Source organism: Tamandua tetradactyla, chromosome 3 (assembly GCF_023851605.1).
Source record: "Tamandua tetradactyla isolate mTamTet1 chromosome 3, mTamTet1.pri, whole genome shotgun sequence".
NCBI classification, from domain to species: Eukaryota; Metazoa; Chordata; class Mammalia; order Pilosa; family Myrmecophagidae; genus Tamandua; species Tamandua tetradactyla.
The window spans coordinates 86,603,893-86,629,372 of NC_135329.1; the positions used below are offsets into that span (position 1 = coordinate 86,603,893).

The 25,480-nt window shown below is 48.3% G+C and overlaps 1 protein-coding gene and 1 long non-coding RNA gene across 3 annotated transcripts in view; one reads left to right on the plus strand and one right to left on the minus strand.

Moving 5' to 3' along the window:
- Positions 1 to 406: 406 nt before the first annotated feature.
- Positions 407 to 25,480, minus strand: part of GYPC (glycophorin C (Gerbich blood group)) — a 37,900-nt gene continuing 12,826 nt past the window's right edge. The window contains exons 2-3 of the mRNA XM_077153503.1: positions 2,286 to 2,336; positions 407 to 1,027 (exon numbers count right to left, since the gene is read on the minus strand). Of these exons, the coding sequence (XP_077009618.1) occupies positions 855 to 1,027; positions 2,286 to 2,336 (224 nt within the window). The 3' untranslated portion in view covers positions 407 to 854. The remainder of the gene's footprint in view (positions 1,028 to 2,285; positions 2,337 to 25,480) is intronic.
- LOC143677491 (uncharacterized) lies at positions 6,069 to 23,746 on the plus strand. 2 transcript variants are annotated; one of them, XR_013172628.1, is made up of 4 exons: positions 6,069 to 6,163; positions 11,787 to 12,039; positions 13,491 to 13,556; positions 23,182 to 23,746. It is a non-coding gene; the product is annotated as an uncharacterized LOC143677491 (long non-coding RNA). The 2 variants fall into 2 exon arrangements; XR_013172629.1 differs by lacking the exon at positions 23,182 to 23,746 and adding an exon at positions 15,445 to 15,694.

Consider the following 25,480-nt stretch of genomic DNA (forward strand, 5'->3'; position numbering starts at 1 on the left):
GGAGTCAGGACCCAAGTCAAGGAGTATGGCCTTTGAGTCTCCACTTGCCACCATTGGTGCTACCACCAAAAACTGTTATATGGACTTGTTTTGCTAAAATTAATATACATCAGGAAGGATAGGATTCACTCAGATTTGTTCAACATGTCTATTTTATCCAACCCCATTTGTTTGGAAAATCAATACTTCAACCAGTGCATTGGTTACCCAGACACCCATTTCTAGAAGGCTGTTTCATGAAGCTGGCAAAGGATGCTGAGCTTATACCTCTTGGCAAAGGATGTTTCCCCTCCTAGCCCCAGTCAATATTTAGAGGACACAAAGTCACATGGGTCAAAAAGAACCCCCTGGGGGGCATTTCTTTCTTTGCCCAGACCATTGCAGTAATGCCGCTTGATTCTAAAGGTTTGGTTACAATTCAAATTTATTTCCAATTGTTTGGCGCTGGACCAGGTTACCTTTTAGCTCCAGCACCTGTCGCTCCCCTCAAATGTCAAGAACTAACATTTGATGTCGTCATCCCCAGTCAGCTTATCAAAGACTCACTTCCCTGTATCCCCGTCTCCAGGCCCACCCACCCACTCCTGTCCAGCCAGGGCTGTCATTGAAGCAGTTATAGCTTGTGCTGCCTAGGCTCTTGGGGACTGGCAGAGCACTGGAGGGCCTTGTGGGGTCCCTGGGAGACACTCTGGAAGCTCGAGCCCTCTCAGGCAGGCGCCCGGTGTTTCAGGCCGCATCTTGGGAAGACATGGGGGCTGCTTGGGGCTGCCCGGGGGTGCTGGTGAGCAGTGGTGGTGGGCGCACTTTCTTTCATGGGCTTGGAGGAGCGGTTGGGGAGACGAGGTCCAGCGCCCTCAGATAAAGTACTCCTTTTTGCTGCTCTCACCTTCCAGGACCACATCTGCGCTCTCAGCAAACTCGGTGCCCTTGGCCTCATTGGTGTAGTACACGCCCTTTTGCCGGCACTGGTAGTGCAGCAGAACGAAGAGGAGGCAGGCCAGGACGAGGGCTATGGCGGAGACCACGCCTGTAGGCAGGGAGAGAGCAGGGTCTGTCTGTGCTGGGGGCAGGGGGCCTGGGTGCAGGTGGGGTTCAGGACTGGCAGAGGTTTGCCAAGGACAGATATGCTGCTATCACACCAGCACCAGGCATGCCGGTGCTGTCCCCCTTACTCTCCTCTCTGCTTGGAGTATCCTCTGTCCTCCTCAAAGATTATCCCATCCAAGACTATCCTTTATTTCTTTCTCTCCTACTCCTCTTTCCTCCATCCTTTTCTCCCTTCCTTTCTCTCTTCCACCCCTGTTTTCCTTCCTCCTTCACTCCCTCCTTATACTGGTTTGAAGCTGTTATGTATCCCCCCCAAAAAAGCATGTACTTTTGATCCATCCCTGTGGATGCAGACCTATTGTGGGTGGGACCTTTTGATTCTGTTGTTTCCGTGGAGATGTAACCCAACCCATTCAAGGTGGATCTTAATCCCTTGGCTAGGGTCCTTTATGAGAAGATAAAAGGCAGAGACATTTTGGAGAGAGCTCAGAAAAAGAAAATGCCCCAGTAGAAGCCAGAAGGAGCCCCAGGAGCTGAGAGAAGCTAAGAGATAAAATCTAGAGAAAAGCCTCTGGAGGAGAGAGAAAACCATTACAACCAAGGCAAGAAAGAAGGACCCGCAGATATCACCATGTGCTTTCCCACATGTCAGAGGAAGCCTGGATGCCAGCAGCATCTTCAGAGAAGGTACCCTCTTGTTGATGCCTTAATTTGGACACTTTCATGGCCTCAGAACTGTAAATATATAACCTAATAACCCTCCATTAAAAAAACCAACCTATTTCTGGTATACTGCATTCCAGCAGCTTTAGCGAACCAAAATACCTCTTCCTTCCACTCCTTTCTTCAGTCCTGTCTCCTTTCCTCTCCTCCATCCTCTTCCCCTCCTTCCTCCTTCCCCCCTCACTCCTTTCCTCAGTCCCTTTCTTCCTTTCTCCCTTACCTCCTTCCACTAAGCACTCTGCAAGCTGAGCCCAGGAGAAGTTCCCAAAATAGACCCTTTTAGTAGGTCCACAGTTACACTGGCAGAATGCAGACTATTGTACTGTGCACATAATTTGCATAATGCAAGTATGTAGGCTTGCCTGGGACCAAGGGGGTTCCCAGGACAGGACTGCCAGTTTTAAAACTGAGACGTTCCCAACTGGCCAAAAGCTGTCCTTTCCTCCTGGGCATTTCCTGAGCCCTTCTTCCTCCACCTCCCAGCTGTGGGCAGTACATGGGCAGGGACAGCTCACCTGCAATGATGGTGATGTCTGTCGCAGTGGAGGCTATCCCAGGGTCTGGCTCTGTGGACAGAACAGAGTGGCAAGGTGAGGATGGGAAGGCCCAGCTGCCTGCCACCCACTGCGCACATGGCGCTGGGGAGCAGCGCAAGCAGTTCTGGGACCCAGCCGGATGCAGGGAAGGTCCTTGGAAGAGTGTCTGTGCACCTGGACGGCAGGCTCTGCTTGGCCACGGGCTAGGGTGGGGAGCAATGTGTGAACCCCAAAGTGAAACCTGATGATCACAGTGACACCCAGGAACGTGTCAGCTGTGGGAGGACGCATTCACTGTTGCAGCTGCACCCACAGGACCCTGCACCTGCAGATGTTCCATCCCTACCCAGAGGTGAGTGTGGGTGAACACATCCTCACTGCATTTAATGGATCTGATCAGTGTCTCTCATAACAATGGTGAACACAGGCCATTTGTGCAGGGTCCGCTCATGCTGAGGCTCAAGGTGTGGATGCCCAGTCCCAAGCTCAGCCAGAGCCACCAGGGCCCAGCCCTGGCCCTCACCTACTTCTGGGGGGTTCTTTCTCTCTGGGTCTCACCCCCCCATCCCAAGACCCCACCACAGGACTCTGCAAGACTCTTGCTGTAGGCAGGCTCCCCCTTGCCATCATCCAGGTCACAGTCAGTGTTCTCCCCAAGTCCCATGGTCTGGCCAGAGGGCGGGGACCCCATGGGAGCGGAACCTGCACACTGACCTCCAGATACTGCACAAACATCCCTGGGAGGACAGCGAGAAGGATTTATTAGACCACGGAAATATCAGCACTAACATGGAAATCCCTGTTCCCATTACCACAGCGACGCATATCATAACAGAGAAACCTACTTCATAACAGTCATTTCCGCTCAGAAAATCGCTTTAATTATGGTGCTGGGAGGCCACTGTCCCCAGGGCGATGGCCAGAGGAGTCTTTCTGATAAGAAGCCCTGCTGCAGGAGCAGGAGCGGAAGTGAGGGAGGAAAGGCAGAGCAGCCTGCCAGAGGCCCAGGGAAGACAGCAGGGCTGGGGTCCAGGAGATGGGGAGGAGACTAGAAGCAGACAGTGGAGTTAGCTCCAACCAGGAGTCAGGGCAAGGGGAAGCCAGGGTCCAGGCAGGGTGGGGGAAGCTGGGAGCTCTCAGGCTTTACAAAGGTAAGCCCTGAAGCAGGAGAAAATAGGAAGTTCAAGGGGATGCAGTAGCTTGAAATGTGTGGGTGGAACAGAAGCCTGTCTCTAGTTTAGTATATAGCACACAGTAGGTGCTGAGTAAATATTTACCGAATGCGTGACTACACCAGTAAAAGCATGTATACAGGAACAGATGCATCCAGAGGCTGGCATCCCAGCCCTCACTCAGTCACTAAGCATCCTCCAGCTCAGTGAGAAAGAAAAGCATATTTCCCAAGTCAGCATGGGTGGCTAGAGAATCTCAAATATCCAGAACAAACCTGAGGACTTTCCAGGTGAAGGTCAGCACTTCTCTTTATTTGTGCATTGCAACACTGCTCTTTCCTCAAGGTTTTAGAAGCAACCGCTGTTTTTTCTTTGAAAATAATTAGCAATTGCTTTCCAGGATCAAGAACCCTCTCAACAATGAACACGCTTTAAATTATTTGGTTCTCTTCCTTAGGGGTTACTATTGTAACCATTTTAGAGATTTGGAAGCCTAGTCCCATAAAAGTGTTAAAGTTTTCCCTAGGTCATAAGAGTATAGCTCAGTTCTCTTAACCCTTCATGGCACAGGCAGCCAAGAACTTATTTAAGCTGGTGTGCTGGGTTGAAATTGTTATGTTATGTACCCCAGAAAAGCCTTGGTTTTCTAACCCTGATTCAATATTGTAGGGTGGGACTTCTTTGGTTAGGTTATTTCTATGGAGATATGAAACACCCAATTCTGGGTGTGACCTTTTGAGTAAATAGAGATGTGACTCTGTCCATTCAAAATGGGTCTTGATTAGTTTACTGGAGTCCTGAAAAGTGCCGACACAGAGAAACATTTAGGAGAAAGCTTCGATGAAGATTTTTGGAAATGCAGAAACCCCAGGAGATGCCAGGGGCTGAGAGGAACTAGACAGAAACCAGATCCCAGCAGGTGTCACCATGTGCAGTACCATGAGATACTAATCAAGCCACAGCCTAGAGAGCCAAGGGAAGCTAAGAGAAGAAATCCAGAGTTGGCCTAGAGAAGCTAAGAAAGAACCAGCAGATGCTGGTCATGTGATTTCTCATGTGACAAAGGAAATGTGGACGCCATTTGGTCTTTCTTCACAATCAAAGTCTCTTTCTCTGGATGCCTTAGTTTGAACATTTTTATGGCCTTAGAGCTGTAAATTTGCAACTTAATAAATCCCTTTTATAAAAGCTGATCCCATTTATGATATTTTGCATTCTGGCATCTTTAGCAAACTAAAACATCCAGTTAAATACAGGTGAAGTGTTTGGTTCAATCTTTTTAGGCAGAATTTCTTGCCTTATGTTTAATGACTTTTACCCACACCGATATCTTGAGGAGCACTCATGTCTAGGCCAGTTGGGCCGGGAAGGCAGGTGGGATGCAAAACCTTTGAGGAGGAATCACCCATTGAGCCTCTAGTGTAGGTTCCCTCCAGGGCTTTTACCCACTGAGGGGTATGCAGGGCAGAAAAGCCCACTTGGTCTCAAACTGTTCTCTCCATGCCTAACCCCCCCAATTATGTTGAGCTGCTTCTTTCCCCAGTGAGACTGACTCCAGAGAAGTGACAAGTGAGCACAGCCAGAGCTGTAGCTACATCAGAATTAAACAGAGGAGGAAGCATGAGTTCATCTGAGAAGGTGGGGGATGGTGTAAGCCAGTAATTCTCGAAGTGGGTTCCCCAAACCAGCAACATCAGTGTCCATAGGGAACTTGTTAGGAAAGTAAATTCTCAGGCTCTATCCCCAGACCTGGTGTATCAGAAACCCTGGGGATGGAGGCCAGCAATCTGTGTGGTAACAAGCCCTCCAGGAGATTCTGATGCATGTGCAGGGTTGAGAACTGTTGGTATAAGAGAAGGTTCTTCAGGGGAAGGAGTATCAGGATTGGCCCTTGAGGGATGAATAGGAGTTTGCTGTAGAGACGAGAGTATAAGCATTCCAGGTAAGAGAGTTCAGTACCCAGGATGTCTTCACCTTCCCTAATACTTACCATTGTTTCCCCAGTTTCTTAAAGCATTAGCAATAAGTAGGCATCTCAAGCCTGGGTTCTGACCTCCTGTCCCTAGAGATGGTGGGCAAAAGAATCTTCTTTGGCTGTTTATAGTCAACCAGCAGCATATGGGAATTTGGGGGGAAGACCAGCTGGACTCAAGTTTAGACTCAAATTGGGAAATTGATGCATTGCTCTGGGATTGAATTATGGAACCTGGAATGAAAGATTATCATTGACAGATGAAGATTGGGTGGGATTAAGGTTATTCTTGGTGCAGGAACTGGGATAGAGGAAGTCTTAGACAACTTTAGGGGTGCATAGTGGAGTAAATGGCTGTTTATGGACACATTTGGATCTGGGAATCAGAAATAGACAACTGTCTTGCCCCACAATTGGAAAGGCATGAGAAGCCTTAGAACTTTACATGGAGACTCAAAGTGCCCTGTGGTTTTCCCTTCACAGCTTTCATCAAGATTTTAAGTCTCCTCTCTGAGACAGACCAGGGACTGTCCTAGTCTTGCTCACAGTTCCAGCCCCCACATCTGGCTGGATGTCTGTCACTAAGTAACAATTATTGCATGTTTGAAAGCTTAGAACCCAAGAATCAAACCATGCCCTTCCTCGTCCAGGTCACCGAGGCTGACAGCATTTGTTCAAATCTTGACTTGAACTACGTACACAGTAACTTCAAGGTACATAGCTCTAACAGGTGCTTACTAAACTGTAGTTACCATTCTGGTGCTGATTCTTACTTCAGGTACCATGGAGTGATTTGAAGAAATGAACAGTGTCTTTGACCTCAGAACTTAGAGTTTGCCTAGGAGAGATGATTGTGCCATATGGATTTAGAGCAGTGTTTTGTCAAAGAGCAAGTTACAACCTATGTAGAATGGCAACTATTGTTTTGTGGAAATTTTAAATTCATTTATACACACACCCCACAATCACATGTATCTGACATAAGCTCTATTTCTTACTAAAGTTTGCTCTCAAAATGTTGGGAGCCCATGCTTCAGAGAATAACCTATAAGGAAGGCCAAGGAAAGCCTAAGTCATATAGTGAGTGTTGGGGCTCAAGGGGAACCCAACTAGGAGAGAAGAGGTAAGAGTCAGCACATGGAGAACAAAGCACAGCTTTGTGGAAGATGAAAGCTGCTATTGGCTTGGTTGTGCCATGACTCTGGGCTTCTCATTCCCAGATGTGGCCGCCTGGGCATGGAAACCTGGGTAGATACTAAGAGGGAGACAGAAAAGAAGGGCTGAGCCACCCAGGCCTTCTCTGCTTCCAAACTCACAGTGGGGCAGTCACCCACCACCCCCAGGTTGGAGAGCCCTGGGGAGACAGGGACATAGACTCGGGAGGTCCCAGAGACACTTCAGGTGGGGGGACAATGTTCCCCGACACACGTTCCAGGAGGCAAAAGGAGGGGGACAGCAGGTCCCATGCAGCTATTCCTCAGCAGGTGCAGACTGTATCTCTACTCACACTCCCTAATTTTATCCTACAGCAAGCCTGCGAAGGGGAATCTTTTGCCTTTATAGATAACAAAACTCATGCTCAAAGAGGTCAAGCAATTTGTCAAAATGTCTAATCTAAAAAGGGCTGGTTGCCCCAGGTGCTCAGGAAGCCCGATGGCAGGGAAACACTTTCTTGGGTGGAATCTACAACTGGCCACACACAAATTTCATTGCAAGGATGGTCAGCAGGTAGCTTCCCTGGGTGACAGTGGGTACACGGCTGCCACCCCTCTGTGCAGACAGTCCCCGCTCCTCTACCCCCAGCCCACAGGGTATGTGACCTCAGCTTCATCCTCAGGGGGCTCTTAGGCTCCTGTTTCTCCCATGTGGACTCCTCTAGAGGGGTGTCCAGGGGCTGGTCCAGGGTGCAAACCCACACTCCTGTGTTACCACCAAGAGGCTGTTCTGCTTTCAGCTGAAGCTCTGATGGAAAGCCCTTTTTCCTGCAAAGTTTTTCTCCACCTCCCTGCCTATCTCTCATGATTTTCCTTCTGCCTTAAGTGTTGTGGAGGATGTTTCTACTTCCTATTTTCCAATCTGGAGACAGCCTTGAAAAATAGTTATTTTTCATCATCCGTTTGGTCCACCAAGGAGGAAAGGGTTCAGCCAGGAGGGTGAGGTGTTAAGGACTCGAGGGGGAGGAAGGAGTCAGCCTGGGAGGCCGAAGGAGTTGAGAAAGAGGATGGGATTTTGAGCCTTAAAATCCTGAAAGGAAACTCAGGTTTGTTGTGGGGGTTCTGGAAGACCCCAATAAGGACCACTGTATTGTCACTTGCATAAGCAGAGTTGGCCTCAGCTGTGGCTTCACGAGCTGCCCAGCCCTGGCAAGCTGCTGAGTGTTCTCTGTTCCAAGGAACCTGAACACCTGGTTTGAAGTCACTTTGCCCAGGGCTCTGAGGTAGCGATGGCTTGTCATAGGACAGTGTGAGTCTGGTTTGAGGTTCAATAAGAAGAGAACAACCCAGAAAAGGACAGGACTCTTCTGCAGTGATGAAAATTTCTCCTTGGCGTGCACTGACATTCTTTTTTCATGCTCTAGGTTCTGGTCTCAAAGCCCTTTGTGTAAGCAAAGTGGACATTAGTTGACATTGGAAGTTCTTTAACTGACTTTCCTGTTTTGTAGAAAAGGTCAAATACACTGACTTTTCCTAGAGGATTTGCAATGTTTGCTCCCTGAAAGGATATGGCATTCAGGCTCTGGGTCTGCTCCCCTCCCCACCCAAAGTAAACTAATACCTTATTACCCACCTATACATCCAGCTCTACTGCAAGCCAGCCGAGGTCAGCTGGGCAGTTAGTATTCACCCAACCCCAGGCTTGAAGAGAAGAGAACAAGATGGTGTCTGTACCTAGGAAAGATATGGGTGTATTTGAAAGATGCAACATATTTATGTGAAAAGTTAGACCGCCACTGCTCGGTGCCTTAAAGGGGTCAACACGAGGAATGAAGTTGTGTCTGGAAGGGTCATTGAGGGAACTCAACTCCCAGACACAGCCCCATGATGCCTGGATTCTGTGGCAGTGAGGAAGCTCATGATCTGCTTTGTTTGTTCTTTCCCCAGCAAACATTCTCCAGCAACTACTAGATTTGGCCATGAATGTTTCCATCAGTAGAAACATTCTGAATTGGTAGCTCTGTGATGGAGGGGGCCATGGCACTTCTGGAGGAGGTGGTCCCCATGGCTGGCCTGCTAAGACGGTGGGTGGGAGAGTCTCAGCAGAGGGAGCCAGGCACGGGAATGGGAGAGATACAGGGAAGCCAGTCTAACTGGGCATCTGCAGCCAGGCCCTGGGGAGGAGGGTGGCTGGTTGGGAGGCTTCCTGGGACTTGATAACTCCTGATCACTTAAAATTGGATTTAAGACAATGCTGAGGCTCCCGAAAGGGAGCTGAGTTGGTGTGCTTTCAGCACCACCACAGGAGACCCAGCTGGTTAATTCAAGTCCCCATTGCATGATCCTCTTTATCAAGCAGACTGATCTTTACATGGAGAGGAGAACAAAGTCATTAAGAGGGAACTGAAGCTGAAGGCAGACAGGAACAGGCCTCATAGGATAGTGAGACAGCATCCCTTGCCATGGCCGAGGGCAGGGCGCAGGTGCTGGAGGATTCAACCACGCCCTGAGGCTGGCTGGTTGGACCTAGGTTGCACCATCAGCCTTGGCTGGGCTTGGCTGAGCCTCTGTGTGTACAGCAGAATCTGAAGCTGGAGCCAGCCCTCAAACCCTGCCTGCTGTGGCCCAGCTCCCCTTGGGACATCCCCCTCCTCTGTCTTGTTCTATTGGGTTAGCACAAGGCAGTATCTTGGATGCACAGTTTATAGGTCCTTATTGCAAATCCCTCCCGAAACTCACCCAGATCCAGCGCCTTGTCAGAGTGCTGTGCAGGGCCCATCAGGCTCCTTCACACATCCCTGGACTAGATCTACGCCGTGAGACTCCCTTGTTTTCATTGCTTTATAGAGGTTTTCTGTTCTCTGAGGCCTTCCCTGAACCGCTTTCATCTGCACTTGTGCTACGCTTCAGTGTTCACGTCACTGGCACCCATATCTCATCCTATGAGGTCTTGCTTGTTAGCAGTTCCACATCTTTTCTGCCTGACCTCCCTACTAGTCATGAAGAGAGCAACTCCCAGAGTGGACACACGTGAAGCTCTTCACATAGAGCAAGCATCTCATAAACACAGATCCCTGAAGGAAAGGGCACCCCTCATGTATCTGCTGCTCCTTGAAGGAGTCTCGGATGCTGGAAACTCTCCTATAGATTTGCCAAATCAGCGGAGAAAGAGTGAACAGATTAATGTATTCATCATCTACTGACCAAGAATAAAACAAAGGTCTGGGGAAGGGAAGAGTTAAAAACCCATAGGGGCTTGTTTCCTTCTTCACTGTCACCGTACTGCCTCCTCCCCATCCTCAGGTAGGATTACAACTCCAGCCAGAGCACACTGCCTCAGGTAAGTTACCTTCCCTCTTGGAGTTTCCTTTCCTTCTCTGTAAAATAGAGATAGTAAAACCCTTGGCCCAAAAGGAGACTGTGAGACCAAGTCTAAGCCACTGGCTCTCAAGGTTATACCAGGATCACTCTGGGAATTTGTTTAACAGCAGCACGCCAGGCTCCACTTCCTAGAGTTCCCACTGGGTGCCTCGGGGTGGCACCCAAGAGTGTGCATCTCTAACAGGTTCCCAGGTGGTGAGGAAGCACTTTGAGAACCACAGATCATCTGACTGTGGAAGTGGTTTATAGACCATGGGGCATGGTTCCAAGGCTGTTATTATATGCTCCCCTGAAAGGGGTGAGGTAGGCTTCAGGAAGAAGTCAGTCAACAGAAGCCTGCTACCTTCTGTCCACTCAATTTCATATCCTTTCTTCCAGGAGCTGCTGGTGTGGCTGGGAACTGGGGACAGCTGAATGCTCTCTCTGGGTATTTGTTACCCAATTCCCCTTGATGAGAGCTGGGTGTGGGGACAGGGTGCCCTAGAGAGGGGGACTAGCAGGTACACAATCCCTTTTGCAAATGCACGACTGCTGAGTCTTGTTCTTTAAGAATAAAGCAGGGGCCTCAGCCACCCACCTGGCTGTCCATTTGTATGTTGACTGACCATAGCAAGGTGAATGGAAGGACAAACAGCCACCACTGATTTATTCCAGGACAGCTGGGCTCTGCTGATGCAGCAGAGAAATGCCTCTCCAAAGGAAGGCATTTGTCACCAAAATGGCAAAAGGAAATGGCTGTTGACAGATAGTCGAGGGACCAAGAGAAGGGCTGTGTATCCCTATCAGTATCTGCTTGGCTTCTAGGTGCCAAGCTCAAGGCAAAGATTTGGGAGCTCCAAAGCTCATGAGCAAGTCCCTTCCCATGGGGGAGGGATGCCTCCAAGGAGGAGAGCGATAGGTGGCTACGTGGTGGTCCCTGAGTGCCCTCCCACCAGGGGCTGGACAGGGTGCATGGCCTGTATGATGGGAACAATTCATCCCATCCCCGTGGAGGGAACACACAAAACAAGCATCACCTCCTGCCAGAGCAGGCATGGGACACATGGAATGAATGAGTGGGGGTCATCCTGTGACGACAACCCCACCTGGGCCATCCTAGACAGTGATGTGCTTCTCTAACCTCAGTCTCAGATGCTATGTGGGGACGCTCCTACCTTATCAGTGAATCCTGAGTTACATGCATCTTGGAAGCACCTTGTACAGCACCCAGCAGGGGTTGGGTATTTCAATACTACTTGCATCATAAGGTTTACACAGCCTTGGTCAAAGTAGGGTCCTCCTCCCTCCAAAATGGACATCCTAAACTCCTGAGAACACTATTTGAAAAATGTTATCACTCTAAGCATCAGTAGATGCACCTCTGGTAATTGAGTTTAGAGAAGTAATCTGAAACAGAAGGAAACAAAAATTCATGCACAGGAAAGTTCATTACAATATGCTATTAAATGGAAAATAAGAGAGAGAAAATCTCCTTTGTCACTGGTTTCTCTAATGTTCCATGTTAGGGAATTGGTGATGTAATTTATGGTTCATCAATATGCTATAACATTCCATGGTCATTATAACAATGCACGTGGAGAGTGAGGGACAGGAGGAAATGCTTATGGCATGATGTAAGGTGAAAGAGACAGGACTCTGTAAATGCAAATGAGGTTAAACATGCAAAATGTTCTAGAAAAAGGAGTGAGAAGACATGCACTTAAAATGTTAATGAGGTGATGGGCAGCGTTGTTGTTTTCCCTACTACTTCATTTTCTGTACTTTCCAAATTAACTACAATAAATGTGTGTTACTTTCACAGCCAAGAAAAGGGAGTGAGTCTTGAGAACTGGCTATCATCTCACAGATCCCTGAAGTCTTGGACAAGAGATCCATAAAGATTGCTTATACCCACTCCTCTCTCCTGTACCTCTTCTTGCACCCACCTAGCACCTGCTACCCCCTCTTCTGTGTTCCCACCAAGTCACCTTTGGGCCATTGTTGGATGATTGGGCACTGGGCCACTCTCTGCAAAAGGCCTTTCTGGGTCTTTGCTGCACACTTTGCCTAATTAGGTAAGGAGATGCTTCAAGGGGATATTTCCATTTCCTATTAAGAAATGCACAATGTGGAAGAGAGATAGGCATATTCCGTGGCCTTAGCTCCTCTCACGCTTCCCAGAGCTACAAGTATGACTTGAATCCAAAAGTCTCAACAGAAACCCTGATTTTTGCAGCAGGAGGTGCATTTTGGCTTTCTCAGGGAATGGGTGGAGGTGATATTAGAATCACTGGGTAGCTCAAAGACTTTGCTTTCCCGGAGATCCACATGGGGTGGTTCCTTGAGATTCTCATGATTTCCTTCTCAGAGGCAGGGAGCTAGCTGAGGTGGCTGTGCAGGGATCTCCAATTTGAATGCCTCCTTAACAACACTGGAAAAGTTCCTCCCACATCCTAGGCTGGACATGAGTCCTCCCGTCCAGCATTCTCTGAGAGGAGATCTCAGTTGTCATCTGATTTCCATCTCAGTGTAGGAGAGGAGGGAAGCTGTTCTTATGACTACCTCTGGGGGCATTCCTGGGGGGATATAGCTCCCTTTCCTTTTTTTACACACCGGAAGGGTGTAAGTCCCTGGACTGGTTGTGACACCTCTTAGCTTGGGTCCAGTTGGAATGTGGGGGCACTTACTATGTTGAATCTGTCATTGAAATTCCCACATAGAAAAGGCTCGCGCCACATCTCGTGTATACTCATGCATATGCACAAGCTTCCCTGGCCTTGTTGGTGGTGCCTCTCCTGAACTGACAGATGGGCTTCCCTGGGCACAGGCTTCTGCACTGTTTGGCAGGACTGGACCATCTCAGGGTCAATGACTCCAGAATCCCAGCATGGGGTCAGGCGATGAGCACCTCCAGGTATTTGTGTGTGGCACACATCCCTGACAGTAGGGCTTTAATCCTGTAAGGAGCAACTGGGTCTCTTCCCAAGATGTTAGGCACAGAAGGGCAGTGTGGGCCCAGGAAACGGGCTAGTGATCTACCCTGAATCTTCATTTCAGGCATAGGGGATGGGGGAGGGAAGCATGTGGGGGTTGAAGACTTGAGCTCTCTATTTTAGCAAAAAACAGAGGCTATTGTTGGAAGCCTTCACCCTGGGGATGACCCTGAACAGCTGGTTGACTTTGAAGCACTATCTGAAGAGAAATGTCACGTCCTCCAGACCCCCATGAAAGCAGCTGCCCACCCAAGGTCTGGGTGCCAGCCTGAGAGCTGCCTTTGTTTGAACTCCCACTCATATCTCTAGGCAGGCGGAAGCTGTGCCTGAGGCTCCCACTTCACCAGTGAGTGACCTCAAATGCATTGCTTGAAGCACTAATATCTCTTGCCACTTGAAGTTCTCCTTTCCTAATACGGATAATGAAGCCATTGCAACCATTTTTGTAGGCTTGCTTTATGCTTCGCATGCATTTTTATATTTCTTATAAGAATCATTGAAGTAAGGATGTCATATTTCCTATCAATTTGCAGATGAGGAAACTGAGGGTCTGTGAGCTGGCTGACAAGCCCAAGGTTACACAGTGGTTATGTGTGGAGGTAAGTTTGGAACCCAGGTGTGTCTGGCTCCAAAGCTCATTCCAGGTTCATTCCCTGAACAAAATGCTGCTCTCATGCCTGATGTGCTCCAAGTCCTGATGTAGAAGCTGAGTATACATTACAGTAAACCAGATTACCTGACTTTAGAAATGCCCATTCTGGAGAAGGGGACAAGTGACAGCTAGCTTATAAATGTGGAATTGTGATAAATGATCAGGTGGTGATAAATGCTATAAAGAAAATAAAGCAAGGGAAAGGGGAGAAAGAGTGCTTCTCAGAAGGCGGTCTGAAGAATCATGTGATAGTTAAGTTCCTGTATCAACCTGACCAGGTTATGGTGTCCAGCTGTTTGGTCAAATAAGATCTGGCTCGAATGTTATTGTAATGGTATTTGCAGAAGGATTAGCAACTAAAATCAGTTGATTGCATCTGCAGTTGACTGCATCTACAATCAAAGGAGACTGCCCTCAGCAATGAGAGGAGTCTTTTTATCCACTCAGTTGGAGCTCTTACAGCCTGAACTGTAGATTTCAGGGGTCAGAAAGAAGAAATTTTGCCTCTATGCAAGCCAGCTAGCTTCTCCTGGGGAATTCAATTTCACCTTCACCAGAGTTTCCAATTGGTGGTCTGCCCTGTGGATTTTGGACTTGCCAATTCCCATGGCTCTTTGACACAATTCCTATAATAAATCTATTAATATTTACACACACACACACACACACACACACACACACACACACACACACATCCCATTGGTTCTATTTTTCTGGAGAACCCTGACTAATACAAAATAACTCTGAGGAGGTAACATTTGAGATGAAATGAGAGAAAGTGAGACTGCAGACACCTGAGGCAAGAGCATTTTGGGCAGAGATCAGCCTGTTCAAAGGTCCTGGCGTGGGAGGGGACTTGATGTGCTCTGGAATGCGGAAGAGATTTTGCGGCCAGAGCAGAGTGAGCAAGAGGCAATGTGGTAGAAGATGCAGCAGCTGAGAGGACAGCAGACTGACCCATGAAGGGTCTGGGGCTGCAGCTAGGAGTGTGCTCACACCCTGAGAGCCAGGGAAAGCCATGTAGGATCTCCACTGGGAAGCTTGTGACCTACTGACCTTCGGGGACATCACTCTGGCCACTGTGCCAAGAATGAACACAAAGGGATAAGGATGGCCAAGGATGACGCAAAGGCTGGTGGTGACTGGGATGAGGGTGGTGTGGACCAGGAGGAGAGGAATGGCAATAGGTGGGTTATATCTGGAACACACGGCCATCAAGATTTGCTGAAGGATTAGAGCCTCAGTGACCCAGAAGTGAATCTAGTACCCTCTGTGCACGTGAGAGTGTGCGTGCAGGAGTGTGTGCCTATGGATGAGTATGTGAGCATTTAAGTGTGTGTCTGTGTGTTGTGAGATCTGTGTGTGTGCACATGTGTGCCTGTGTCTGAGTGCATCTGTGTGAGTGTGTATGTGGGTGGTATGCATATGTATAAGTATGTACACATACATGCATATGCATGGATTTGTGTGAGTGTGTCAGGTGAACATGCGTGTATGTTTGTGAGCACATGTGTGCACACATACACGTGATTCAAGCACAGACACACATCCTGTTCAACCTGAAGTCACGAATGTGCCTTCCACGGCCCCCTCTCTCCCGCTGGGTAACACATGCTAATCTTTACCACTTCTCTGGAGGACTTAATTCACTTAAAATATCATATAATTGCATTTTCAGCATAATTAGGTACCTAATTATATGACTAAATGTCCTCGATCTGGCTGCATGTGTAAATAATGATGATTTAGTTAGCCATGCTTTGTTACTGGGTTTCCACAAGTCTCATCAGTTGGCGAACAGGATGCAGAAAATGTTTTTTTCCTTCCTTCACCAGCTTGATGGGCAGGAGCAGCAGTGCCGGCATCACAAGAGCAGGGCAGACAGTCGGCGAGAGCAGCAGGAGTGCAAGGGGACTTCTGCTGTCCCGGCATTTTGGTTAAAACTGTCAGATAAAGCCTCTCAGATGAGAGAATCCACATTCTAAAGACAGATAGCAATGCCTCCCTGCAGGACATGCCCAGGGAAGCCCACTGTGGTTCAGAGACGAGCAGCACCCACAGTTCAGAGAGAAAGCTACAGGTGCAATGGTGGGAAAGTATCTTTTGAAGGAAAGCCAGAGCAGGAATCATGGTACTGCTATCGCTCGGTTTCCTAGAGTCACTTCTCTTCCAGCCAAGCCAGCAAGGGCTCTCCAAGGGACTTATTCAGAGACCCAGGATTGCTCTACAATTGCCTTCTCATCATGGAGGCTTGAGAAGATCTACTTCAAAGGCGGCAATGAGGGTCAGATGGGACCCTGCGTGGAGAAGGCATGTTATGAGGATGCTGGCACCAGCTAACCTGCATGCACGTCAGCTCTTATTGCTGGTGGTACACTGCAATTTGCTTTTTTTCTGCTGGGGAGCAGTGCTTGAACAGGGCAGTAGGGAAGAGAGATGCATTTTGATCTCTATATTGGGAGAGCACCGCCTGGGGCAATGGTGATTCCAAGGGCAAAGGTGCATCAACACACTGCTCCTTCCCCAGACCATTTTGAAATGCTCCAAGGGGCAGCCTGAGGCATGGTGTCACGAGTGTGGCTTCTGGTGCCAGAAAGATATGATGGTTAGCCCTGGTACCCTCTACCGTCTGCACCAGCCCCTCTCTGAACCTGAGGCCACTTCTCTGCATGAGGAGTAATACTCACAAAGCACCTTGGCTGGCTCCCAGCTGGATGGTGATCAATGCATGAAAGCCCTTTCCGTTATCATCACATATTTAAGACTATCTCCATCACACAACTGGCCTTGGGAACCCATCTACTTAGACCTACAGGGAAAGATGCAAGTGCCCTGAGGAAGGGATGAGTCTCAATGGGAAACAGAAATGCCAATGAGGCAGGAGGCTAGTCTTTCTGGCTGATTGGTGGGCAGGGAGTGCTTATTTATTTCCTGGACTAGTTGGGCTTCCTGAGTGCTTCCTGCTCTCAGTCCTATATTGTCCTCCAAATCCTGGCCTCTGGGTGTCAAGGGCTTCAGAAAGTCACCAACTCAGCCTCCCATTTTGCAGCCTGCAGCAGAGCCAGGAAGACACCCATCCGGCACTCCTGACTGACCCCTGGTTCATGGCCCGTGTGTCCTTCCCTCTGCCAACAGAACCACTGCGCTTGGGAAAGGAGAAATCAATTCTCATCGCTCCTCCTGCCCTACCACCTCCCTACCCTATCCTCCGGCTATTTTCCTAGCTAACCAAGATACTCCATCATGCATCTCAACCCATTACCTGGCAAGCTCCCTGCCCCATCTGCCCTACCCCACCCCTGTCCAGATTGTGAGATTTACATTTCCCCAACATTAAAAACAAAGAAGCCGTAAACATAGAATAATTTTGCCTCCCGTCAGGTGATAGCTAGTAACACAAGCCAACAGCTTTAAACTAAATGTTTCGTTTATAGAAAGTGGCAGATACCTTGGAGGTTAATCAAGGAAAGCCAACAAATTCAGATTTTGTTTCACTTGAGAGTTTTGAAGGTGGTGCCAGTTAATGGCCAATGACTGACAGGAATGTGTTATTTGCCTGCTGCTGTTTCAGTGCTGCCTACATAAGCAAAAGGCTCTGTACATCATTTCTCCTCAGGCCTCTTAGCACTTCAAAAGCAGGTTTAAAATATAGCACACCATTTTAGGGGAAGATGAGTAGGTACAATATTTCTATTCTGTGAGACTAGTATGCTAATTTCTTTGATGAAGGCAAGAAGACTTTTCTTCAGCAAACAAAGTAAAGGAGTACAAATAGAATTAGACAATTCTATATCAACATATAGAAACTAGACAATTATTGGGTTAGATGTGGTTAAGTGATCAAGATTAGGGGCACTTAGAGCAGTCAGATTGTTCTAAACAGCACATATTTTAAATCATTGTAATTTCCTTAGTATGAATGGTTGCATATTGAAATGAATGCATTTTTATGTTTTATGCCTTTTGAACAGTTATTTTTATTTTTGTTTTGGGAAACGTTGGGGCTATGCTTTTAGGAGAAGGAAGGACCAATATGAATGGTTAGATCCAGTATATATTGTTAGCTTATTTTCCTCTTTTCCTGTTCCTTGTCTTATTGCTTCTTCCACCATCACTACTATAATCAATATCATCAATAAGCATTTATTATTTACCTGCTTGGGTGAATAGTGGGCAATGAAGTGTCTTGAATGCCAGATTAAGGAAGTTGGATCTTCTCTGGCATGTTCTGAACAGCTGCTGCTGTGAGTGGATATAGAAAGGGGGAATTCTCTCAAAATTTTAAAGTAGTGCAAGGGGCTGCAGTTTAGAAGAGCACTTGGAAGTTACTGAGAAAAGGTTAGCATGACACATTGAGAGACCAAGAAGGGTGATAGTAGTGGATGTGGAGAGGGAGGGATGGGTGTGAGTTGGGGGCTTCAGAGAGCCAACCCTGACAATGCCGGGGGCTCAGAGGTGCTTTCAGGAATGTGATTAGAAGCTAATGAATGGGACATTAGTGTAGTGCAAGAGTTAGGAGGACTTCAAATAACAATTTATTTTATTTTCAAATTTACATTAAAAATACATTTTTTTTTTTTTTTTGCATGGGCAGGCACTGGGAATTGAACCCAGGTCTCTGGTATGGCAGGTGAGAACTCTGCCACTGAGCCACCATAGCTTGCCCCAAAATAGATTTTTAACCACGCTGGAGGCATCCACAAGATGGGTGGAAAGGATGGGCTAAGAAGGGAATCTGGGAACACTCCCTGGATGTTGTATTAAGACTGGAAATGCTCCCTCCTCCCAGAAGCCTTTGCAGTAGAGATCATGGCCTGAGACAGCGGGTGAGTGGGCTGTCTCTCAGCAGCAGCCTCATGCTGGTGGCTCTCAGCCCTAGCTGCACATTAGAATCACCTGGGACATGCAGAAAACACCAGTGCCCAGGTCCCCTCCTTGTAGGGTTACCAGATAAAATGCAGGATGCCAGTTATAGCCATATTTCAAATAAACAATGAATAATTTTGTTTTTAGCAAGAGTCTCTCCCAAATCTTGCCGGCTGGCACCACAGATTGTCTAGAGCTTCTTCTGAACTCACCAGATGTACTGGGGCTTTCCAAATTTCATTTTTTTCCAAAAGTCTGAAGGGAAGCATTGGGATCTCCCTGGCCCAAGTCCAAAGGCACAGGCAGAGCTGACCTGAAGGCAGTTCTGACTCCCTGCACTATCACTCCATCCATTTCATCCCACCAGTCCTGTGTGCCCCCTCCCAGGGATGTGAACTACAGCACGTGTCCAGCTTACTCGGCCTGGCTTTTGCTCATGCCACGCCTTCTGCTAGATCCATGTCTGTCCTACCTGGTCCACCTGGCAAACATCTGTGCTTCAGCCCATACTGGTCCAGGGTCCACAGACAGCAAGTCTCCTAAGCAGCCAGAGTGACCGCTTGCATCCCTGGCCAGGCTGGCTAATACATTCAGTGAATCTGGAGGTGCAGGGACAGCCCCAACATCTTCCTCTCTGCCTCAGTGTCTTGTCAGGCAGCTGGCATGCAGTAGGTGGTCATCCAGTGCATGCAGCATGGGACGTGGCAGGGAAAATCAGCCTGGTAGGCAGTTGCTCTGACAGTAGTAATTGCTAAGCAGCTACTAAGTGCTGGGTGGTCAACCCACCACTTGCATTCACCTCCTCACACCACAAAGAACTTTTACACACGCCACCCTTTGGCTCTAATGATTCCCTAAGGACAACTTGTAGGATCCCAGCAGAGAGATCTGAGGAGAAGCCATTCTGACTGTCCTCCCAGCCTTCTCTTCCATCTGCCCGGTTCCACCTCCCTGGCATCTGTCAGCCTTGGTTTGCCCCCACCTGCGGGTGGGAGTTTGGTGCGGCAGCTCTGGAGGGTGGGATGGGATGATCAGCCCATTTTACAGAAAGGCCAAATCACTGCCCAAAGGCACAGCCAGCTAAAGCCAGAAGCCCAGTCTTGTTCCGCCTTAAAGAAAGAGAATTTATCAGCGACAAAAGCATAAAAGAAAAAGAGTTCACTTCTGAAGATACTGTCAGCAGGGTGTGTGTTTGGGGGAGGGAAGTAGGGAAGTGAGATGGTGGGAAAACTTTTGGTTTCCTTGGTATCAGAGCTCCCCAGAGCTCCCCAGAGGAAGGAAGGCAGCCTGTGCTCATGGGGTGAATGAGCTGGTTAATGCAGCTTCAAGCTTCACCCCACCACCTTACACCAAAGATCCCCCCTTTCCAGGCTCAGTGTCAGGAGTCTCCGCCTCATGGGGTTATGAGTGAGCTCAATCCACCCGCTCAATCCCAATAAGTCCCGCACCCCCATCTCCACTCAGAAATCCGTGTTAGGCCTGTGCACCTCTCTAGCAACCCCTTCTCCAGCATCCCCCCATCTGTCCCCCATCAAAGCACTATGCCCACGAGTTCCCACCAGGTGCTGTTGCTGTAGCCACCAGAAGCTGGTTTGGGTGTTTAAGAATGTAAAGAAAGGTTCCCGGGTCTCCTGTATATTGGACACATGCACCTGCCCCTTTTGCTAAGGAGCTGGGCCTGAGCGGTTGGTGGGGGCTGGGGCGAGGCCCACTTTATCAGCACCAGGTCTGCTCATGCCAGCAGACCAGGGACACCAGATCCCCCTGCAGCTGCCTGATAAGAGGCTCAGCTCTGCTTTTTCCACCACCCAGAGGTTTATCAGAGGCAGGCGTGGAGGAGCCGTTTCCAACAGCTGGAAGGAAGGGGAGGGAAAAAAGATCCTAGGAAGAGAGAGAATGTGCTGGCCCCTCAGACCACCAGCCAGGCTACCTTCCCGTGAGAACAAACTCTGCATCTTTTGGTACAGATGGGGGCCCGGCTCTTGCCTCCCACTGGGGGACGGGGTCCTCAGTCCCCTCCTCGGGACAAGGCACACACATGCTTAATTAGAGACAAACTGGGAGCCCGCGACACACTGGAGCTGAAGCTGCAGAGGCTTGATCTTAAATCAAAGGGGTGACCCTCCCACCCCCAGCCCAGGACAGTGCCAATCAGTCCTCATTCACTCTGCGGGTGGGTGTGTTTGGGGGAGGGGCATAGGCAGGGCTTTAGCATGAAGCTATCCATCCCCTTAAAGTCCTAGCACATAAAGCACATGGCACAGGCAAGACAGAGTGAGCCCTCTGGGTGCCAGGTCATGGGGTCAGGCAGCCCCTGGGCCCCAGGCCTGGCTCTGCCCTTTCTAGTGGCGTGGACTTGAGACAGTTATTTCAAACCTTCCCAAACCCACTGATTGAAGAGCTCTTCGGATACGAGGTCTGGAGACCTCAGCTGGCTCTTTGAGCCAGTGTACAATGCCTCTCTACCCCTGGGGGAAGTGCAGGAGCAGATGCCCTGGCAGAGAGCGAGTTCAATGAAGGCTGATGCCCTCCGTACCCTTGGTGGTATAGGCTGTGGGGAGGACCGACGGAGATAAGGCATGTGGACAGAAGGTGCTCGCGATTCCAAGTACAGACAGCTGCCCAGGAGGCCAGCCCTCCCACAGAAGCTTCCGGGAAGAACAGGCACACGAGTCAGTTATTCAAGTAGCACCTGAATCCCTTTCCTGGCATGATATTAGATGAGGGGAGGAGACATACCGGGGACCAGCCCACCTGTGCTGGAATTTACTGGCTTTAGGTTACTTACTCTCCTTGGAAAGCTCCTTGGATTACGTAGAATGGCATTCAGATACAGAGGATGGTTCACAGGAAATCAGCTAAAAAGAGCCTCTTCACCCAGAAGACGCTCTGAGGCAATTTCAGAGAGGTTTCTGGGTGCCAGTTGGTGTGTGTGCGTGGGTGTGTGTGTGTGTCTGTGCACGTGTGAGCATCTAAGGGACAGTACAGAGCAAATTAAGCACTTGGTGAAGCCCCTCATTGCGCCCCCCCCCCCCACCTTCAGGGCCTTTTTAAAAGTTCCCATCATCTTTTTCCTCCTCCCCAGCTCCTTGTTGGGACATTAGCTCCTCTCTCTGGATCATGGGTATTCTAGCACAGGGTTTGAAAACTTGAAGGCAGGGTGCAGGTGAAATTCTCAATGCTAGACAGTGAGTGGGAGATATTCCCATCATTTCTCCCTCATCTCACCTGTCTGTCTTCATCTACCAGTGACCTGTCTGCTTCCAAACACATGGGCGACCTGTTCTATGATCAGGTCAGACCTGATCTTACCCCAGGGCCTTTGCACTTGCTGCACTCTCTGCTTTTTAGGCTTTCTCTCAGCCATCTGCAGGTTTAGCTACCTTATTTCCTTCAGGTCTTTCTCAAACATCACCTATCTGTGTGAATCATCATGCAGATGAAACATTACTTTCTCTCTTCACCTTATTTAAAACAGCATCCTCTTCTCACAAAACAGCACCCCCTTCTCACCTGTTGGAGTACGCTACTTCATTCTGTTTTGATTTTTCACAGCACTAAGCATGACCAGACATACTGAATATTCTACTACCCTGTGTATGTCTGAACATCAACCTCCCCTTTGGGACTGTCATATCCCCAGTGCCCAAAGGAGAGTGTGGCCCCCCAAAGGTGCTTATGAGCATTCTGGAGCCAGATGTTACAACGGTTTGGATATCCCCATTTTATAACTGCTCATATGTGGACACACGGCAACCCCATATCCATCTCCAAATTTGAGATGTGGGGGTGCAGACCTCATGAGGAAGCAGGCAACATAGAACGCCTGCCGGGTAAAGAAATATTTACATGGTACCCGCCTCCCTTTTCCTGAGCCAACTCTGCTTCCCAGCAAGAAGGATGGAGAGGATGCGTGCAGGAATGCAGGAATGCAGGAATGCAGGAATGCAGAAATGTGGGCGGGCAGTTGGCTGACACCCTCAGTGCAGGTTTCCAGCAAGAGCACATGTGACACACTGCTGGCCTGGTTCTTTATCAGCTGCCCAGTCCAGGAGAGGGATTTCAGCAGAGCCAGAGGATATGTATTTACAGAAGGGGTGGGGGAACTTCAGGAGGTGATGGGAGACCAAGAGAAAGGTGAAGGTTACAAGGAAGACCATCCCGGCAGCCCATTAATATTGCCTGGGTTAGCTGGGACCTGGCCTGGGAGGCTCCCTGGCAGCTGCCTGATTTCTGACCTCAGCTGAGGTCTTTCTCAGCTGGATTCTCTTTCATCTATGAGGCGTGGGGTCCACAGAGAAAGGTGCAATGAGGGTCAGGGGGACATGGGCCTAGAAGTTGAACCATTACAGATTCTCCTGGTGGTTTGTCAGGAGTAAGTGCACTTTTTCTATAAATGGCCAGAGAGTCAATGTTTTAGACTGTGTGGGCCATACAGCCTCTGTTGCAACTACTCAGCTCTGCCCTCATAACATGTAAACAGCCATGTACAAGATGTAATTGACTGGGTATGGCTATATGCCAATAAAACTTTATTTGCAAAAGCAGGTGGCAGGCTGGACTTGGCCCTGGGGCCATATCTGTCAATCCCTTGTTTAAGTCTCTATGTCTTTGAGTCTCTTTCTCCATCCTCAGGTCAATATTTGCTGAGTGCTTGCGACGTGCCAGGCCCACGCACAAAGCTTTGTCTCATCTTCTCATTTCAGGCATCGATGGGGAGAGAGCCACCATGTGGCCCCATGGCACCTTGAACGTAGGTCCATCACACTGAAAACCTGTGCTTCTAACCCTAGTATGAATGCATTCACACCCTCCCCTGCCTTGGCCATGTCCTACATATTAGAGTCCTGATGGCCCACACGGACTCAATCATCCTTGAATGTCCCCAGGAAGCTGCAAGTACACAGGTATCTTCTGGGGAAGCTGAGGCCAAAGAGAGTGACATCCTCTCCAAGGTGGTTCCCTAAATCATCTTCCTTGGTGGGTCATGGAGCCAAGAAAATGGATTGAGAAGGATACAGGTGGGGTGAAATTTCCTGGGGTCATGCTTCCATTTCAACATAACTTGACCCTAGGGTCGGGGACCAGCTCTGCCACCAGGACTGTGGCCTGAGCTTTTCAGACTTGCCCCAGCTTAGCCCTCTCTCTGGATGACTGCACTGTGTTAGCAAAGTCCAGCTGCAAAGGATTACCTGAGCCCAGGGGGAGATGGGGTCCCAGAGCCAGTACAAAAAGTGGCCATGGCCTGGCTAAAATAAGTGCGTGGGCTGGGGAGCTCAGGAGGGGCTGTGGGCAGCTTCCTGTGGCAGCATAAGGGTTCCTGAAGGAGCTGTTGTCTCAGAATATATCATGCACTGGGCCAACAGAGAAGGTCACCCTGCACTCATTTTTCTGGGAGAGGGGGTCATACATGGGAAGTTTAAAGGAGAACCATCAGAGACCCTGGGGCAGGAAACAAACAGTGAGAGACCAGCTTTTATCTGCCCAGACACTCAAACCACTGTTCTACAGCCTCAGGACAGGGAGGGCAAGATGAGACCAGCGCCTCAAATAGATAATTGTGCCTCCAGGAGGGTGCAGCCTCAGAGACGGCTTTTATTAAAAGCACCACCCTGGAAACAGAGGAAGTAAAGAACAGGGAAGAGTATCAGCATAGACCAAAAGCCTGAAGGAAACAAAAGGCTCAGAATTTCCCACAAGTGGGAAACACTGGCTAACAGGGTATCTGAACTTCGAAGGAAAACGACGAATTTCATCTGCCTTTGCCTGCAGTGTCCTTAAAGATGTTTTTTTCTGACTTTGTCTGGAAATGTCTGTTTCCTCAACCAGTTACAAACATTACTGAACTCCAATGAACTGCTAAAAATAGCCATGTTCGGAAAGGGCTTTCCAGAAGCACCGTGAGTCTTAAATAGAAAGTGACCTGGGGGTAATTATCAAAGCCTGATATATAAATAATACATTTAAAGAGCCCATTTGAACCGACTATTTTTCACTCCTCTTACTAAACAGAAAGAACTTTGTTTCTGCCATGACACTCCCCCCTTCCTACACTTAGGAAATGCGGTGTTTCATAGTGGTTAAAAGATGAACCAGGGCACTGAATGGGGAAATAATGGTCTCCAACAAATGATGTTGGAACATATGGAAATCAAACTGCAAAAAATGAAACTGAACCCCAACCGCATACCCTATACAAAAAAATCAACTCAAAATGGATCAATAACCTTAACATAAGAGCTAAAACCATAACCCCCCTAGAGAAAAGCGTAAGGGAAATTTTTTAGGACTTTGTTTTAGGCAATGGATTCTTAGATATGACACCAAAAACACCACCAACAAAAGAAAAAAGATAAATTGGATTTCATCAAAACTTAAAATTTAAAAACATTATGCTTCAAAAGATGTTATCAAGTCGAAAGACTACAGAATAGGAGAAAATAGTTGCAAAGCACGTATCTGATAAGAGTTTAACATCTAGAATATATAAATACTATGTAAAGAAATCCTATAATGCAACAAGAAAAACACAAGCCACCCATTTAAATGAAGGGCAAAAAGTTGGAATAGACATTTCTCCAAAGAAGATACACAAATGGTCAATAAGCACATGAAAAGATAGTCAACATCATTAGTAATTAGGTAAATGCAAATCAAAACCACAGTGAAATACCAGTTCACTGCCCACTAGGATGGCTAATAAAACAACAGCAACAACAAAAGATAGATAACAACAAGTGTTGACAAGGATGTGGAAAAATTGCAATACCTATATTGGTAGAACTGTAAAATGGTACAGATGCTGTGGAAAGCAGTATGGCAGTTCTTCCAAAAGTTGAACACAGAATTGCCATATGACACAGCAATCCTATTCTAAGGTATATACCTCAAAGAACTGAAATCAGGGGCTCAAACAAAAACATATATACTAATGTTCATAACAGCATTATTCATGATAGCAAAAATGTGGAAACAACCCAAGCATCCATCAGTAGATGAATGGAT